This window comes from Tupaia chinensis, unplaced genomic scaffold (genome assembly GCF_000334495.1).
Source record: "Tupaia chinensis unplaced genomic scaffold, TupChi_1.0 Scaffold000568_1, whole genome shotgun sequence".
NCBI classification, from domain to species: domain Eukaryota; kingdom Metazoa; phylum Chordata; class Mammalia; order Scandentia; family Tupaiidae; genus Tupaia; species Tupaia belangeri.
Genome location: NW_006160082.1, coordinates 454,355 through 469,953, shown reverse-complemented (window position 1 = coordinate 469,953; position 15,599 = coordinate 454,355). Strand labels below are relative to the sequence as shown.

General features: G+C 41.1%; 1 protein-coding gene across 1 annotated transcript in view; it reads right to left on the bottom strand.

Moving 5' to 3' along the window:
• Positions 1-15,599, bottom strand: part of RPS6KA5 (ribosomal protein S6 kinase A5) — a 153,005-nt gene that overhangs the window by 110,552 nt on the left and 26,854 nt on the right. Inside the window, exon 2 of the mRNA XM_027775488.1 lies at positions 13,466-13,684. Within this exon, the coding sequence (XP_027631289.1) occupies positions 13,466-13,622 (157 nt within the window). The 5' untranslated portion in view covers positions 13,623-13,684. The remainder of the gene's footprint in view (positions 1-13,465; positions 13,685-15,599) is intronic.

The window sequence follows — 15,599 nt, the reverse complement described above, 5'->3', positions numbered from 1 at the left end:
GCGTGTGCACTCACCAGAAAGACAGAGAGAGAGAGAGAGATCAAAAGCGAGAAATCAACCCCTGGAGGGGGACGGCCACGCTGCAATCCCTTCTCTTCCATTCTTCTTTCGGGATCTTGGGCACGTGCACACACATGCCTGGCATAAGTTTAAGCCACCGGTCCGGGATTCAAACCGTGGCTGACTACATGGGAGTCCAGCAATGTAGCCATTATGCTATCTGCTGGTCCCAACAGCAAGTAGACTTCATTCTGTTGTTGTAGGGTGACCTTACCCTCAATCAGACTCCTTTTTGGGATTCAAAACAGCACATCATGCATGCATACATGTGTGTTTATGTATCTATGTGAGAAGGTAGGTAAAAACTGGAAGAAAAAGAAACAGCTCTTAAACTAGCAAAAGTGGGGACCAGCAGGTGGCATGGTGGTTGAGGCACTGGATTCCCACGCTGACTGCACGGCTTGAGTCCCGGACCTAGCGGTTTGACACTCATCCCAGGTGCATATGTGTGCACATGCATGCTCAAAATCCTGAAAGGAGAATGAAGGAGGAGGGAGGAGGGATGGCGGTGTGGCCAAATCCACCAGAAGGTGATTTCTAGCTTTCTGTATCTCTCTCTCTCTATCTCTGTCTTTGCAGCACACGCCTTATAGCAAAAATCTCTTAAACAAAAATGTGTTGTCTGTGAGTGTGTGGGTGTGTGCATGAGTATGTGTGTGAATGTGTGCATATGTATGTTTGTGAATGTGTGCGAATATGTGTGTGCATGTGGTGGTATCTCAGACAGGGTCCTGCTATCTCATGATCCTCCTGCCTCGGCATCCTCAGTAGCTAGGACCATACATACAGCCACCAAACCTGGCTGTCAACTTGTTTTTCTTTCTTTCTTTCTTTTTTTTAAAAATTTTTCCCCTTTCTTTTTTTCATAAGAAAATGAGAAGAATCTTAAAACAGTATAATCCCCTCCAGCCCTCCAGTCAATCAGGATCACAGACACTCCCAGTGTGCTCAGGTTGAGCAAGGATTCAAACCTGGGCCTCCCCACATGGCTCCAGCACTACACAGTAGCACCCCACCACCTGCACCACTGCAGCTGAGCCTCTAAAAAAATTTTATTTTTGGCCATGGGACACATGTGCTCACTGGAGAGACAGAGAGAGACAGTGAGGGGGGAGTAAGAAATCCTCTCCAGGGTGGATGTCCACACATTCCCTCTCCTTCACTCTGGTGTGAGTTGACACACACACACACACACACACACACACATACACACACATGCTCAGTGTGAATTTCAAGCTGCTGGGTCCAGGCCTCAACCTGCAGTCGGCCACCTGAGAGTCCAGTGCCATAACCACCACGCTACCTATTGGTCTGCTTCTAAACTTTTTTTTTTTTTTTTTGGAGAGCTTTTTGCTATAGGGCACATGCACTTGCCAGAAAGAGAGAGAGAGACAGAAAGTGAGAAATCACCCCCCAGGGGGGAATGTCCACACCATAATCCCTTCTCCTCCATTCTCCTCCTGGGATCTTGGGCACGCATGCACATGCATGAGTTTAAGCCACCGGGTCTGGGACTCAAATAGCAGTCGACTACATGGGAGTTCAGCAACATAGCCATTACACCAACTGCTGGTCCTTCTAAATTATTATTTTTATTTATTTATGTATTTTGGAGAGGATTTTGCTATAGGGATTGTGTGCTCCCCAGAAAGACAGAGAGACAGAAAGCAAGAAATGTCCCCCTAGGGAATGGCCACACCATAATCCCTTCTCCTCCATTATCCTCCTGGGATCTTGGGCACGCATGCACATGCATGAGTTTAAGCCACCGGGTCCAGGACTCAAACCACGGTCGACTACAAGGGAGTCCAGCGACATAGCCATTACGCCAACTGCTGGTCCCTCTAAATTATTTCTAAAACAGTAAATTAAAGGCCAACAGATGACATGGAGGTTAAAGCATCTGGACCCCACATGGCCAACTTCGCACTGGTGGCTTGAAAAACATATTAGGCGTGCATATGTGCCCAAAATCCCGGGAGGAGAAGAGAGGAGAAAGGACTATGGTGTGGCCATCTCCAAGGGGTGCTTTTTCAAAACTTTCCTTTTCTCTCTGTCTCTGTCTGTCTCCATGGAGTGTATGCACCCTACAAAAATAAATAAATAAATAAACAGTGCATTCGTACTGAGAACTTGAATTAAATGTCTCCACAAAATTTCTAAGACTCTAGACAAAAATCTTTCCCATAGTTCTGACAATATCTTTTGGAATTAACATTAGGGTAAAATAGCACCTGCTCTCAATCAGAATTATTACTTCCTAAGCATAGACTATTTACTTCAAGACCAGAAGATTAGCTATTCAAAGTCTCCTGTAAGTATTTGCAATAATTTTTTGTACTCGCACTGTTAACATCTCTGGTGCGAAGCCCTGATTTTAGAGCAAGAGGAACATGAACAAATCACTTTGTTGGAAAGGAACATACACTGCAGGGGGCAGCTTCAGCTATCAATACCTCTGCACATCCAACTTAATGTTGAACCCAGAAATCTCCTCATTGTCCCCTAGTTCATGTGTTTCTATTAGCAGATGGATAAACAGAAATCCACTGGAGACACTGAGTTAAAGAAACCTTAAAGTATTACTACAAACTACAGAAAGAGCCTGAACAGCATGGTTTTCCACTAATGGTGTAAAAGGCCCACCCCAGAGAGAGTTAGCAGGCTTCTGTCAAGGCTGTCTTATCTGTGCAATCCCATGGAAGTCAGTTTGCAGGAGAAGTAGCAGCGCCAAATAATAGAAATCCTCATCCCCCACTTTCAAGGAAAACTCTCTGCTCTCCTTTCAGTCTCCAAACACCTACTTATCCCTAGCAATACTGCTGCCCTCTAGTCACCTAATCTTTCTACCATAAATTCTCTCACTTAAAGACTTTCTCTCTGTGTGTCCAGCAGTGGTGGTGCAGGCAGTGGGGCACCCCTGCATGACAATGGAGCCATATGTGAAGGCCATGGGTTCAGTTCCAGGACTGACCAGACCATGCTGTAGGTGCCTATGGGCACATCTGTGATCCTGGCTGGTTGGAAGGCTGGGGGAGGATTATGGCATGATGAGACCCTGTCAAAGGTCCCTGTCTCTGTACCTCCTTTTTTGCTCTCATGAAACAAATAAACACAAATTTCTTTCTTCCATTTCTTCTTTTTTATTCCTTTCTTTTTAAGAGTTTCTGCCTTAGGGTGCATGAGCTCACTGGAGAAAGAGAAAAAAAGAAACAGTGAGAGGGAAAGTGAGAATTCACGCCCCCCCCCCACCACCACCAAGGGGTAATGGCCATGCCTCAATCCCTTCTCCTCCATTCTTTTCCTGGGATCTTGGGCACACATGCATATGTGCCCAGTGTGAGTTTCAAGCCACTGGGACTGGGACTAGAACCATGGCTGGCAATGTGGGAGTCCAGTGACATAACCACTATGCCATCTGCTGACCCCTCTCCTATTTTTTCTTATGGCAGAACATTCCAAAGAGCTAACTGATTTTCAGTTCCCATATGTCCCCCATAACCATTCTCTCTCTCTCTACAGTTATTTGATTTTCTTTAGTATTTTGTTCTAAAAAGTTTCCTCTCCTTTCAAATATGCTTCATATACATTAACTCCCACAGATTCTGGTTCTCCTTTCCACCTACCCTTCCTCCTCCAGGCCACCTAAATCTCTCCTGTTGCTCCCTTTTCTTATCTTGTACCTGAGTATTAACATGATGTCCCCCACACACCTGGAAGGCATTTCTTAATGCCGAGCTTTGTTTTGTTTTGTTTTAGCTCAACCTTCTAACAACACCTCCTATAAAGGCATTTCAGCTTATCAAAATCATTACAAAGTTCTGGCTAAGAATATCTCTATCAGTCTTGTAAATTGTGAATTAGTTGCATTTACTTCAAAGCAAAGAAGCTCTTCCAGGTACTGTGTTTTGTCATACTAGTGACTGCAAAGTATCATGAACATTCTGCTACCATCTCAGGAAGTATTCTCATTTGTGCAATTTTTGAGATGAAACTAATGCTCAAAAGTGAAACTTTAATGTTTTAAATACCTTTTAACTCCTATTGAAAAGATGACTCATGATGACAGAACTGTCTACAAGGCTGGGGTGGCATTCATTATTGAGAATGATCCTTGGCATCACCTTTATAAATAACTTTATAAGTTGCTTCTTTAATGTCTTATGAATTCTACTGATTAACCTGACAGTGTATTATAGTCACAGATTAGCTAGTGCTTTGACAAAATCACTGCTAGTAGAGACCTGAGAACACCAAAAGAGAAAGTCTTTTTGCAGATTATTTTCAACATACAATCCCCTCCCACTGTTAATTGAAATGCGTATGAGGTGTTAGTTGAAATGCATATGCAGTTTTTCTTTTACTAATTTTTAAAAGAATTATTTATTATTTAATTTTATGTATTATAATTTTTAAAATAATTATTTATTTAATTCCATTTGTTATTATTATGATTTTTGTTTTAAATTTGACCAGACAGAGACAGAGAGAGAGAAAGGGAAAGCGAGAAAGCAAGCTGACAGGTCCGGACTCAAACTGTGCTTGGCTATGTGGGAATCCAGTGCCTTTAACCACCACACTACCTGCTGGCCCCTATTATTATTATTATTTTTATTCAATTTGACCAGAGAGACCTAAAGAGAGAAAGAAAAGCAAGCCACCAAGTCCAGGACTCGAACCACTGTCAGTCATGTGGGAGTTCAGTGCCTTAACCACCATGCCACCTGCTGGCCCCTGAAATGTATGAGTTTTAAGAGAGAGCAAATAAGTAAAAATAGTTTTACATTTTTTTGTAACTATGCACAGATACAAAAATATTTATAAAAGGAAATATAGTCTCCATGTTCTAAGATTTGGAAAACTAAAGAAATAAAAAGGAAAAAAATCATTAAATCCATATAACGCTGTTAGAGATAAATTAAAACAGTCTAAAAAGATATTAATGCTTTAAAATTAAAAACAAACAAACAAAAAGCAGAAACTTACAAGAGATGGGTTTACAACAAGGGCTAACAAATTATAGCCCAGAGGCCAAATCACACAATCCCTTCTCCATTTCTCCTTTCAAGATTTGGGCACACACACACACACACACACACACATCTGGTGCTGGCCCCTATTATTATTATTATTTTTATTCAATTTGACCAGAGAGACCTAAAGAGAGAAAGAAAAGCAAGCCACCAAGTCCAGGACTCGAACCACTGTCAGTCATGTGGGAGTTCAGTGCCTTAACCACCATGCCACCTGCTGGCCCCTGAAATGTATGAGTTTTAAGAGAGAGCAAATAAGTAAAAATAGTTTTACATTTTTTTGTAACTATGCACAGATACAAAAATATTTATAAAAGGAAATATAGTCTCCATGTTCTAAGATTTGGAAAACTAAAGAAATAAAAAGGAAAAAAATCATTAAATCCATATAACGCTGTTAGAGATAAATTAAAACAGTCTAAAAAGATATTAATGCTTTAAAATTAAAAACAAACAAACAAAAAGCAGAAACTTACAAGAGATGGGTTTACAACAAGGGCTAACAAATTATAGCCCAGAGGCCAAATCACACAATCCCTTCTCCATTTCTCCTTTCAAGATTTGGGCACACACACACACACACACACACACATCTGGTGTGTTTCTCAAGCCACTGGGTCTGGGACTCGGCCTGCACAGTCAGCCATGGGGGATTCAGCTACAATAACCACCATGCCAGAGGCCGGCCCCACAGCCAATTTTCTTAAGTAAAGTTTTCCAGGAACCCTGCCATGCCTAATGATTTACTATTATCTATAGTCAGAGGCCTTTAGAACTGTGAAGCCGAAAACATCAATCATCTGGCTCTTCAGTCTTCAGAAAGAGTGCTGAGCCCTGACTTAGAGGGTGGCAGAGAGAACATAAATGAATGAAAGGCACATACACACCTACAACTACGCAAAGCATACTGCAGGATGCAACCATACACAGCTGCGTTTGAAACGCTAGCCTGTTCCACACCTGGCCACTAAATGCAAACGTCACAGCATCGGGCAAGGTATTTCTAACGTTTTAACAATCTTATCATATAGAGAAGCCTGTGCCAATGGAACAAGCCTCGACGAGAAGTCCATATGAGCTGCGAGCACTGGCAGAAGCGTGGTAGCAGCCTATGCTTGAATCTCCACGTCTGCTCCCAAGACCTGGTAGAAAAACAGCAAGAACAACTGTAAACATCCCCCACCTACCTTCAACAAAACTAAGAGACAAAGACAACCCATACATGCCAAACAGCACTCTGTGGGGCAGACTGAGCAAAGGGCAGGATGTATGCACTATGGGCAGGTACGAGAATGCAGCAAGACAGCAGGATATTAATGTATGAAAATTAACATCAATCAACTAGAATATTTGGTGGAAGGGAACATTCCATTAACAGCCACAGATGACAGTTTATCTGAGAGTAACTCACCAAGAAATGTGGGTAGGAAGAAAATGTTAAACAGATTCCTGAAGTTATCAGAAGTAGATTCAAAATTAGGAGACATACATGTTCTTGAATAGGAATAACTGATATAAAAATGTACATTTTTCCTAGATTAAGATGTTAATGTAAAGCAGTCCCATTAAAAACATCCAACAAGTTTCCTTTTCCTCTAGAATCAGGTCGTCTCTGATTCCAAACCTCATATTTAAAAAGCAAAGCAACAGAAAGCGCCCTCTAAAAAGCTAGGGAAAAGAGACGGCAACAAAAGATAAGGAGAAAACAGCCTTGCCAGGTCCTAAAATGTCTTGTAAAACTTTAATAAATTAAAACAATATGGCACTTGGACACGATTCAACAAATGAAACAGAACAGAACGTCAAAAAATAGAACCCAAAGACATAAAAGAACTTAATAGATGAAGGAAGCACCTCAAGTCAGTATAAACACTGACTTTCACTATTAAATAGTTTTATTAGTTTTGGGAAAACAAAGTAGCCATTTCAAAAAGATTAAGTTGGATCCTTATTTCATGTCATAACCAAAGAAAAACTCCAAAAGGATCAAAGTTCTCCATGAAAAACAAAAACAAAAACAAAAACAAAAACATTCAAGTACTAGAAGAAAACCTTCCTGAATTCCTCTATAAACTTAGAGGTCTTGTGACTATGACTCAAAATTCATTAACAATTAAAAATATTAAAAAAATAAGCTCCACTATACATAAATTTAAATTTTTGCACAATGAAAACAATATAAACAGATTTTTTTATAAAAGTAGAAAGGGGGAAATACTTACAATACATCTCACAAATCTAAGAGCTCCTGGAAATTAAGAAAATACGGGCAGAGTATAAATAGCTAATTCTCAGAAAAATACAAATGGCCCTTTAAGCATATGAAAAGATGCTTGATCCTATTCATAAGAATAAAGAAGGAAGAGACCAACAGAGGAAGGATGAGAGGGAGGAGAGGGAGAAAAAAGAGAGAAAGGAAGGAAAGAAAATAAATGAACTCTACATTGAGTCACTGCTAATCATTTACGGAACAGGCAACTCTCCAGGAGTTTGACAACACCCTCGGGGAAGAAACAGGCACTCTCGTACAATGCTAGTAGGGGTGTAAGATGGTTTGACTTCTACGGAAGAGTATTTGCCAAAATTACAGATGGAGAAATACAGATTCTGCCATCTCTCTTCTGGGAATCACGCCTGCAATTCTTTTTTTAAAAAACACAAATGGAAACTGTCACATCTACTGGTTAAACCCTGAAGCATCAGCATAGGAAAAACAAAACAAACAAACAAACAAAAAAACAACCCAAAATCCAGTCATAGGGAGCCAATTTGGTACACAGTGGAATGGAATGGAATACTATGCAGGAATAATAAAGAACAAGGACAATCTATGGCCTGATATGCTATGTTATAAAAAAGTTATGCTATGTTAAAAATCAACTCTCAAAATACCACACGGAGTATTGCCACGTCTAAGGGAAGAGATACAGCCTTATGATGAAGTGACCAGGCTGTCATTTATGTAAACTGAATCTTACTTAGCATTAGTAATAGGGAAAAACCAGAAAACAGATTTCTCCTAAAATGATAATGATATAACATGCATAATATCAGTTATAGTGTATCCCAGTCCTAAATGGTTTTTTTCCCAGCCCTAAATGTTTAACTTCAGTCAATTAAGCCTTTAGATTTTTTTTTTTGGAGAGGTTTTTGCCATAGCGCGTGTGCGCCCGCCAGAAAGACAGAAAGACAGAGAGACAGAAAGCAAGAAATCACCGGGTTCAGGACTCAAACTGCAGTTGGGAGTCCAGCGACACAACCAGCACACCAACTGCTGGTCCCAAGCCTTTAGATCTTAATTCTCAAACCCTAGAACTCAGCAGAGGTAGAAATAAGCTATGGTTCTAGCACATAACCCTGTGAGTGTTCCTGAACTGGACAAACAAGCTATAAAGGTCAATGGGTGAAATCTGAACACGGACTTGCAAGGTAGGTGGCCATGAATTCTTTCCAGTTCCCTCATCAAGATGTAGTCTTTTCCCTTGCCCTTCAATCTAGGCTGGCCTTGTGTTGAATGTGAGGCTGTGTGAGTTGCAGGGCCTTGGCTCAAGAGGCCTTTCAGCTACCATTCTTCCCCTCTTGCCATTCTTAGTGAGGTGCCCTGTGACTGCCATGCAATAAAGAAGCTGATCTGCTGCAGTGAAGGATGAGGGGCCAATGGAAGAGAAAAAAGTGAGCACCAACGGCCAGACCAAGTGAAGCCATCTTGGCAGTTCGGGCCCTGCCAACTTCCTTGCTGAGAGATGGCCCATGTGAGTGAGTCCAGGCTAAAGAAACAAAGAACTGCCCAGCCAACCCATAGACTCATGAGAAAATAAATCACTGTTTATATTACCACATTTTAGGGGGATTGTTATATATCTACAAAAAATGTGCACGATTGGGTATTAATGAAATGAAAATTTATTAGCCAGGAAAGATCAACAGCATTAGCTAGGAAAAATAAAACTGGTTACAAATAATATGTACTAGACAATCTCATTTTGATAAAATACACATACATAGACACACAGATGAAAAGATCTAGAAGGATATATTCTAAGTAATAAGAGAGGGCTATCTAATGAGGAAAACTGAGTAGTAAAAATATGTTTTTACTTTCTTATTTTTGTTTTCCTCTGTCTTCTGTATGCATATATACTGCTTTTGCAATATATTTTTTTAAAGCGTGACATTTGGGGGCCAGCAGGTGGTGTGGTGGTTAAGGCACTGAACTTCTACATGGCCAATCACAGTTCGAGTCCCAGATCTGATAGCTTGCTTTCTCACTTTCCTTCCCTTCCTCCCTCCTGTGCCCCCCCACCCCCCCCCGTGGTCTCTCTCTGGTAAGGGCACATTCCCTAGAAAAAATAAAAAAATACTAATAATAGTAATAAAGAAAAATAAATAATCCTTTTTAAAACATGACTTTAAAACAGAAAAGGTTTATACTATTAACTTAGTCATTAGACAAAGGGCCAGCTGGGCCCCTGAGAGCTAGACATGTGAATTGTCACTATAAACTCACAAAAGAACCTTGATAAAATCAGTAAATCAATCAGCCTTTAGAGACTGCCACAGTTAATTTAACTACGTCTCCTCAAAACTCCTATGTTGAAGCTCTAACCCTCAAGGGTCTCAGAATGTGATGTATTTAGAGTTAAAATGGGGCCATTAGGGTGGACCCTAATCTAATCTGACCGGTGTCTTTCCAGAAAGAGGACATCCAGACACAGAGAGCAACACTGGGGCACAGTGGGACGACCAAGTGAAGAGGCAGTAAGAGGATGGCCACGCACAACTAGGAAAGAGGTCTCAAGAGAAACCAAGCCTGCTGGCACCTTGATCCCGGACTTCCGGCCTCCCAGAAGGAAGGAGGAAATAAGTTCCAGGGGTGTAAACCTCCCAGTCGGCTTTGCTACGGCAGCCCCGGAGCACCACTACAGGGACTAAGGGCCCAGCACAGCATCGAGACACTCACCTGGTGTGCACAGAGCACTGCAAACGCCACTTACAATAGAGTCCTGCTCTAAATAGCTGAGAAGTTTTCATCTTCACAGTCAATAACAATGACTATAAACATGTACAAAGAGGAATGATGTTAAAGGAATCTGTGTGGATAGGAGATAGCAGGTATGCTGGAGCCAGCAGGTGGCATAGTGGTTAAGGCACTGGACTCCCACACGATGGACCACAGTTTGAATCCTGGACCTGGCAGCCTGAAAATCACACCGGGCACATGTGTGTACAGGCCCAAAATCCCAAGGGGAGAATGGAGGAGAAGGGATTGTAGCTTGGCCATCCTCTGTGAATGGTGATTTCTCACTTTCCCTCTCATGATCTCCAGTGTGTGCATGCACCCGATGGCAAAACTCTAAAATAAAATAAATAAAATAAAACAAGAAGGGCGTGCTTTATTATGAAATGAATATGTTTTCTAGTCTACATTCCATGCCTGAGAAATAGGTATTCTTGTTTGTCTTGAACTTGTTTATACATGGGCCATTGAGAGGGCAAAGATAATGGAGAGCCAGGAAGTGAAAAACAGTATCATTAAGAACTACTATTTTCTAATCAAAAACTTAATATTTTACTTATCTACTCTTAAATTAAAAACATGATTTACAGGGCTGACCCAGTAGTCCAGTGATTAAATAAGCTAGATCCCCCATGCCTGACTGTGGTTCAAATTGCAGCCCCAGCAGCTAGAAAAGCATGTCAGAGGCGTGTATGCACACACATGCCCTAAATCCTGACCGGATGGAGAAATGGGCGAGAAGAGGTTGCAAGGTGACCAGGCCCCATGAGGGGTGCTTCCTCCACACCTCCCACCCCATTTCCCTCAGGCAAGCACACACATTTTCTAACAATTAAGAAGATTTAAAAAACTATACTAGACGCAATTTAAAAAAATACTGAGTGCAATTATGATAAGAGAAAAGAAGAGAGACAGAGAGAGAGAAGGAGAGAGAGGAGAGAAAGAAGTAGGCAGAGGAAGAGAGGAGAGAAGGAAAGGGAAAGAACAGCAGGGGAGAGAAGAGAGAGTAAAAAGAGGTAGAACAGAAAAGACAGAGAGAAAGAGGAGGGAGAAGGAGAGAGAGAGAGGAAGAGGAAGAGAAGGGAGGGAAGGAGTAGGCCATGGCATATGGTGCAGAGTCCAGGAGCCTAGCTTCTTTCTAGCTGTGGCTCGTCCAACCTTAGGTGTGCGATTTTCCATTTACGAGTTTACTCAACAAGACAATCATTTGTTAAACCATTTTTATGGACTCCCTAAAGCTTCCTCGGAAACTCTTGCAGGGTGAGGAATAGAAACAAACTGGCAGGATTTGTCTGGTGCCCTTAGCCCCAGATTCAAGAAGAGCTACTCACTATTTGCTTTTCTTTTGAATTTCTGTGTTTTCATTTGTGGGAAGGGTCTTGCTGCTCAAACTGTTTAAATCCATTGTACTAAAATGGTCAGTCCCCTACAACATCCGTATCAATCATGCCAGTAAAGATATGAAAGGAATACATGTTAAAAATCAGTAAATAACGTCTAGCAGATACACATGGGGGCAGAGTAAAGAGCTAAAGGACATGGACTCCTGGAACAACAGGCAGACGGTAACATGAGTGGGGTCTGTGAGGACAGGGGACACTGTGCCCTACCTGTAGAAGACTTCTAAAAATTCACAGGAAAATCTGAAAGTACAAGTTTGTTTTGGCATAAAAAAGGTTTAAAATCTATGCATAAGTCTTTGGATAGTACTCATTTTCCAAGAACTTTTTAAACAGTGCTCTTCTAAAAGATTTAGGCTTACTAGTTGACCATAAGCATTGAAAAATGAGCTGAAATGTAATTTCATGATTCAAAAGTGAATGCTATCTTAGGCATCATTAATAAAAGTATAATTTTCAGAATAAGAACAACCATTCAATAAAATTGCCATATATATATATATTAATTTTGTAATACCAATAATCAAGTAATATAGGCTTGTTTGACAAACAGAAGACAGACTTCAGAATGAGTCAGACTGGTGTTCCAATCTTAATTTTCAAGCTTATACGAGATATGCAACTTCAGCACATGGCAGCTTCCAGAACCTTTGCCATCATGAATGAGGGGATCTGGCAGTGTGTCCTTGTAGGGGCAGTGACACTATGGATAACATCTAGCGTAATGACCAGCATACTGTAGACCCTCAAAAAGTAGGTAATGCTTCCAGTGCACAACTTGAAATTCTAGCCCCTATGATCCTCACCACAGTTCTAAGCAGCAATTAGAACACATACTGGGATGTCCGAAAAGTCATGACATACTTTTTTCTACCTTTTTTTATGCAAAACTGCATCATGACTTTTCCAATGACTGAATACATGCAAACTGACACATGCAAAATGACCAAATAACAGACAAACCGAAACGATAACAGATGAAATAGTCAACACTGGCAGAGTACAATGCTAGATGTACTGCTTTTTAATTCTAGTAGGAACTTAGCTTCTCTGCAAAGCAATCTGGCAAAGCGTGCTGAGGACTTTTGCAAAGATTAAATGCAATGATTCAACTCTATGAAGGAAAGGAAAAAATTCAGAAAGTACCTGGGGTGGAAATGGGTGTGATCAACAGGTTAACTGCTGGGGGGCTATTCTCACTGCATTCAGGTTTCACCAGAGGATGCAAAGCTTTTCTAGGAATAGAAGTCTTTTCTTTTGCATTTTCCCCCCTTTACTGGCTTCCATAAATGTTTCCTTGTCAGCCCAAACCTGTTCATTACTGAGAACCCCTAAAGCAGAAACTGGGGCCTACATCACTATTCAGTTCTTCACACAGTGGAAGCACACTGCCTAGGAAGGCAGATATTCCCAATGATTCAATGGCTTTTTAAGATTAAAAAAAAAAAAAAAAAGAGTATAGAGGCCAGCAAGTGGTGTGGAGGTTAAGGCAGCTGGATCCCATGTGGACAATTGAGTAGTTCAAATCGTGGACCTGGTGGCTTGATAAACACACTAGGTGCATGTGTGTGTATGCCCAAAATCCCAAGAGGAAAGTGAAGGAGAAGGGATTGTGGCATGACCACCCCCTCCCTGACCCCAGGAGGTGATTTCTCACTTTCTCTTCTCTCTCTGATGAGCGTATACACCCTACAATAAAACTGAAAAAGAGTATGGGGTAGAAGTATATAAATCCACCCTGCTGGGAGATCTCCAATCCAGAGCAATGCATGATGTCCAATAAATAAATAAATAAATAAATAAATAAATAAATAAAAACACACCTCCCTCGGAAAAAGAATGAGAACGAAAATATTTCACTTCTCCCAAGTCTGAAATGCTGCCTACTGAGTACACTGCAACTCAAGATCAAGACAAAAATGTCTTCATGAAGTCTAATGACAAATGACACTTACCTAAAATGAGATGAAGTTTGGTTTCTGTCTGGAAAGCGTAGTGCAATGTCACCAAAAATGGCGACTGCCTAATGTGTTCCAGGACTTGTCGTTCTGTCCGCGTGTGTTCTGTGGTTTTGGCCTTCTGAACTATTGTTGCCTTTTTCAGAACTTTCATGGCATACAGCTTTCCAGTATCATGACCACTGATTTTACGAACTAGAAATACCTTCCCATAAGCTGCAAATGAAAGGACAAAATACAAAGAGTTAAAGTGTTACACAGACAGAATGCTAGTTTGCTGGGTATAAATTTATTTAATGTGCAAACATACACACATACACACACACACACATACACACACACACACACACACACACACACACACATCTCAAAGGAAAAAGTATCCTCGGTGCAGTTTCAAATAGTTCTTTGACAGATTTCTTCAATGTCATACCAAACATAATTCTATGGCTAACCTTCAGTATTTACGTATCAAGCCACTGCAGACAAAGTTATGCTTTTACTCTTTTACTGTTATTCTCTCCTCAGTATTTTTAGCTATAGGAAACTAGCTGTTACTATGGTCCACTAACCACCATCTAATTCTGGAACAACTAGAACATTTTGGGCATCAGATAAACCTCTAGGTGGGAGTGTGTGTGTATATATATTTGCCAAATACACACACACCAAGACAGTTCTTAATAAAGATCTCTTAGACACATATACTTCCAACACAGCATGTACTGCTCTATACTTTTTTAAAAAATGTCTAATGCGACATAAAATGACATTTTATAAACAGAAGAGGTCCTCAGACTTAATAAACATGAAAAGATCCTCAACAGCAAACAATACAGACAGAAGCCCCTTTATATCTCTGTGCAGTAACTCACAGCTTGCTGAATCAACCTCGCTACACTTTCATAAGAGTGGGTCCTGCGGGCACAATCCAGTGTGGGGTACCACTCCTCCAGGAGGACCTGGGGCCCTGTGGGCACTGTGCCTTACCGGAAAGAGTAGGTTTTCTGCATTTATCTCCCTAGAGAATGGGGGTGGGGCCAGGAAGAGGGAGGAGAAAGGGCAGGCAAAACACACTGTAAGAGGAAAGAAGGACCCAGTTGCAGTGACACCACCTGCTGCATGATGGCTGAGGCTGCATGGGATATCCAGGTTCAATTCCCAGCCCAGCCCAGGCAGGCATGTGCAGTGACCCACACCTGCAGTCCTAGCCAATGGGAAGCTGGGGCAAGAGGATTGTGACATGGTGAGACATTAAAACACCTCTCTCTCCCACTTTCTCTCCTACTTTAAAAAAAAAAAAGGAGGAGGACGAGGAGGAAGAGGAAGAGGAGGAGGAGGAAGGTCCCTGAATCATCTTTACAAGATATCAATTCTATAGAGTTAATCTCCTGAAAAATACAAGTACCTCCTGGGATGGTAAAGTACAGTCTCACTTTAGAAGGTAAATGCTTTAATCAGACCACTCTTGACTTAGTCTGAGGTTGTTTTTTGTTTTGTTTTGTTTTGTTTTTTATGGCCAAAAGATGCATATTGAGTGCATGGGAGATGAAGAGGAAGTACCATCCAATGGGGCCTGGTCACACCACAATCCTTTTCCTCCCATTCTGTACTCCATCAGCATGTTAAGCACATGCATGTGCACCTGACATGCTCTTCAGGCTACTGGGGCTTGAACTCAAACCCTGGTTGTCCATGTGGAATCCAGCTTCCTCTATGTAGTACCTAGTTTCTGGGCTATGGACCAGCCCAGTCTAAGTTTTGACCCAGACCAGTTTTTCTGTATACCCTGTTCACACTTCTACAGTAATCAACATATACCAGGGGACTTCAAAAAGTTCTTGGAAAAATAAAATTAAAATGAGTTTATTTCAATGGGAAAGAAAATTTTAAATCCTGTTTTTTCATAACGTGTATTACCCTTTAACTTCTTGAAGACCTCTCATAATCCACCCAGTAGTATAAAAGAGCTCTAAAGGGGCTGGCAGGTGCCATGGTGGTTAAGGTGCTAGATTCCCACATGGCAGATCACGGTTCAAGTCCTAGACCCGGTAGCTTCCTTTCTCACTTTCTCTCTGGCCAAGTTAAAAATAATAATAATAAATAAAATAATTCTTAAAAAAAAAAAAAA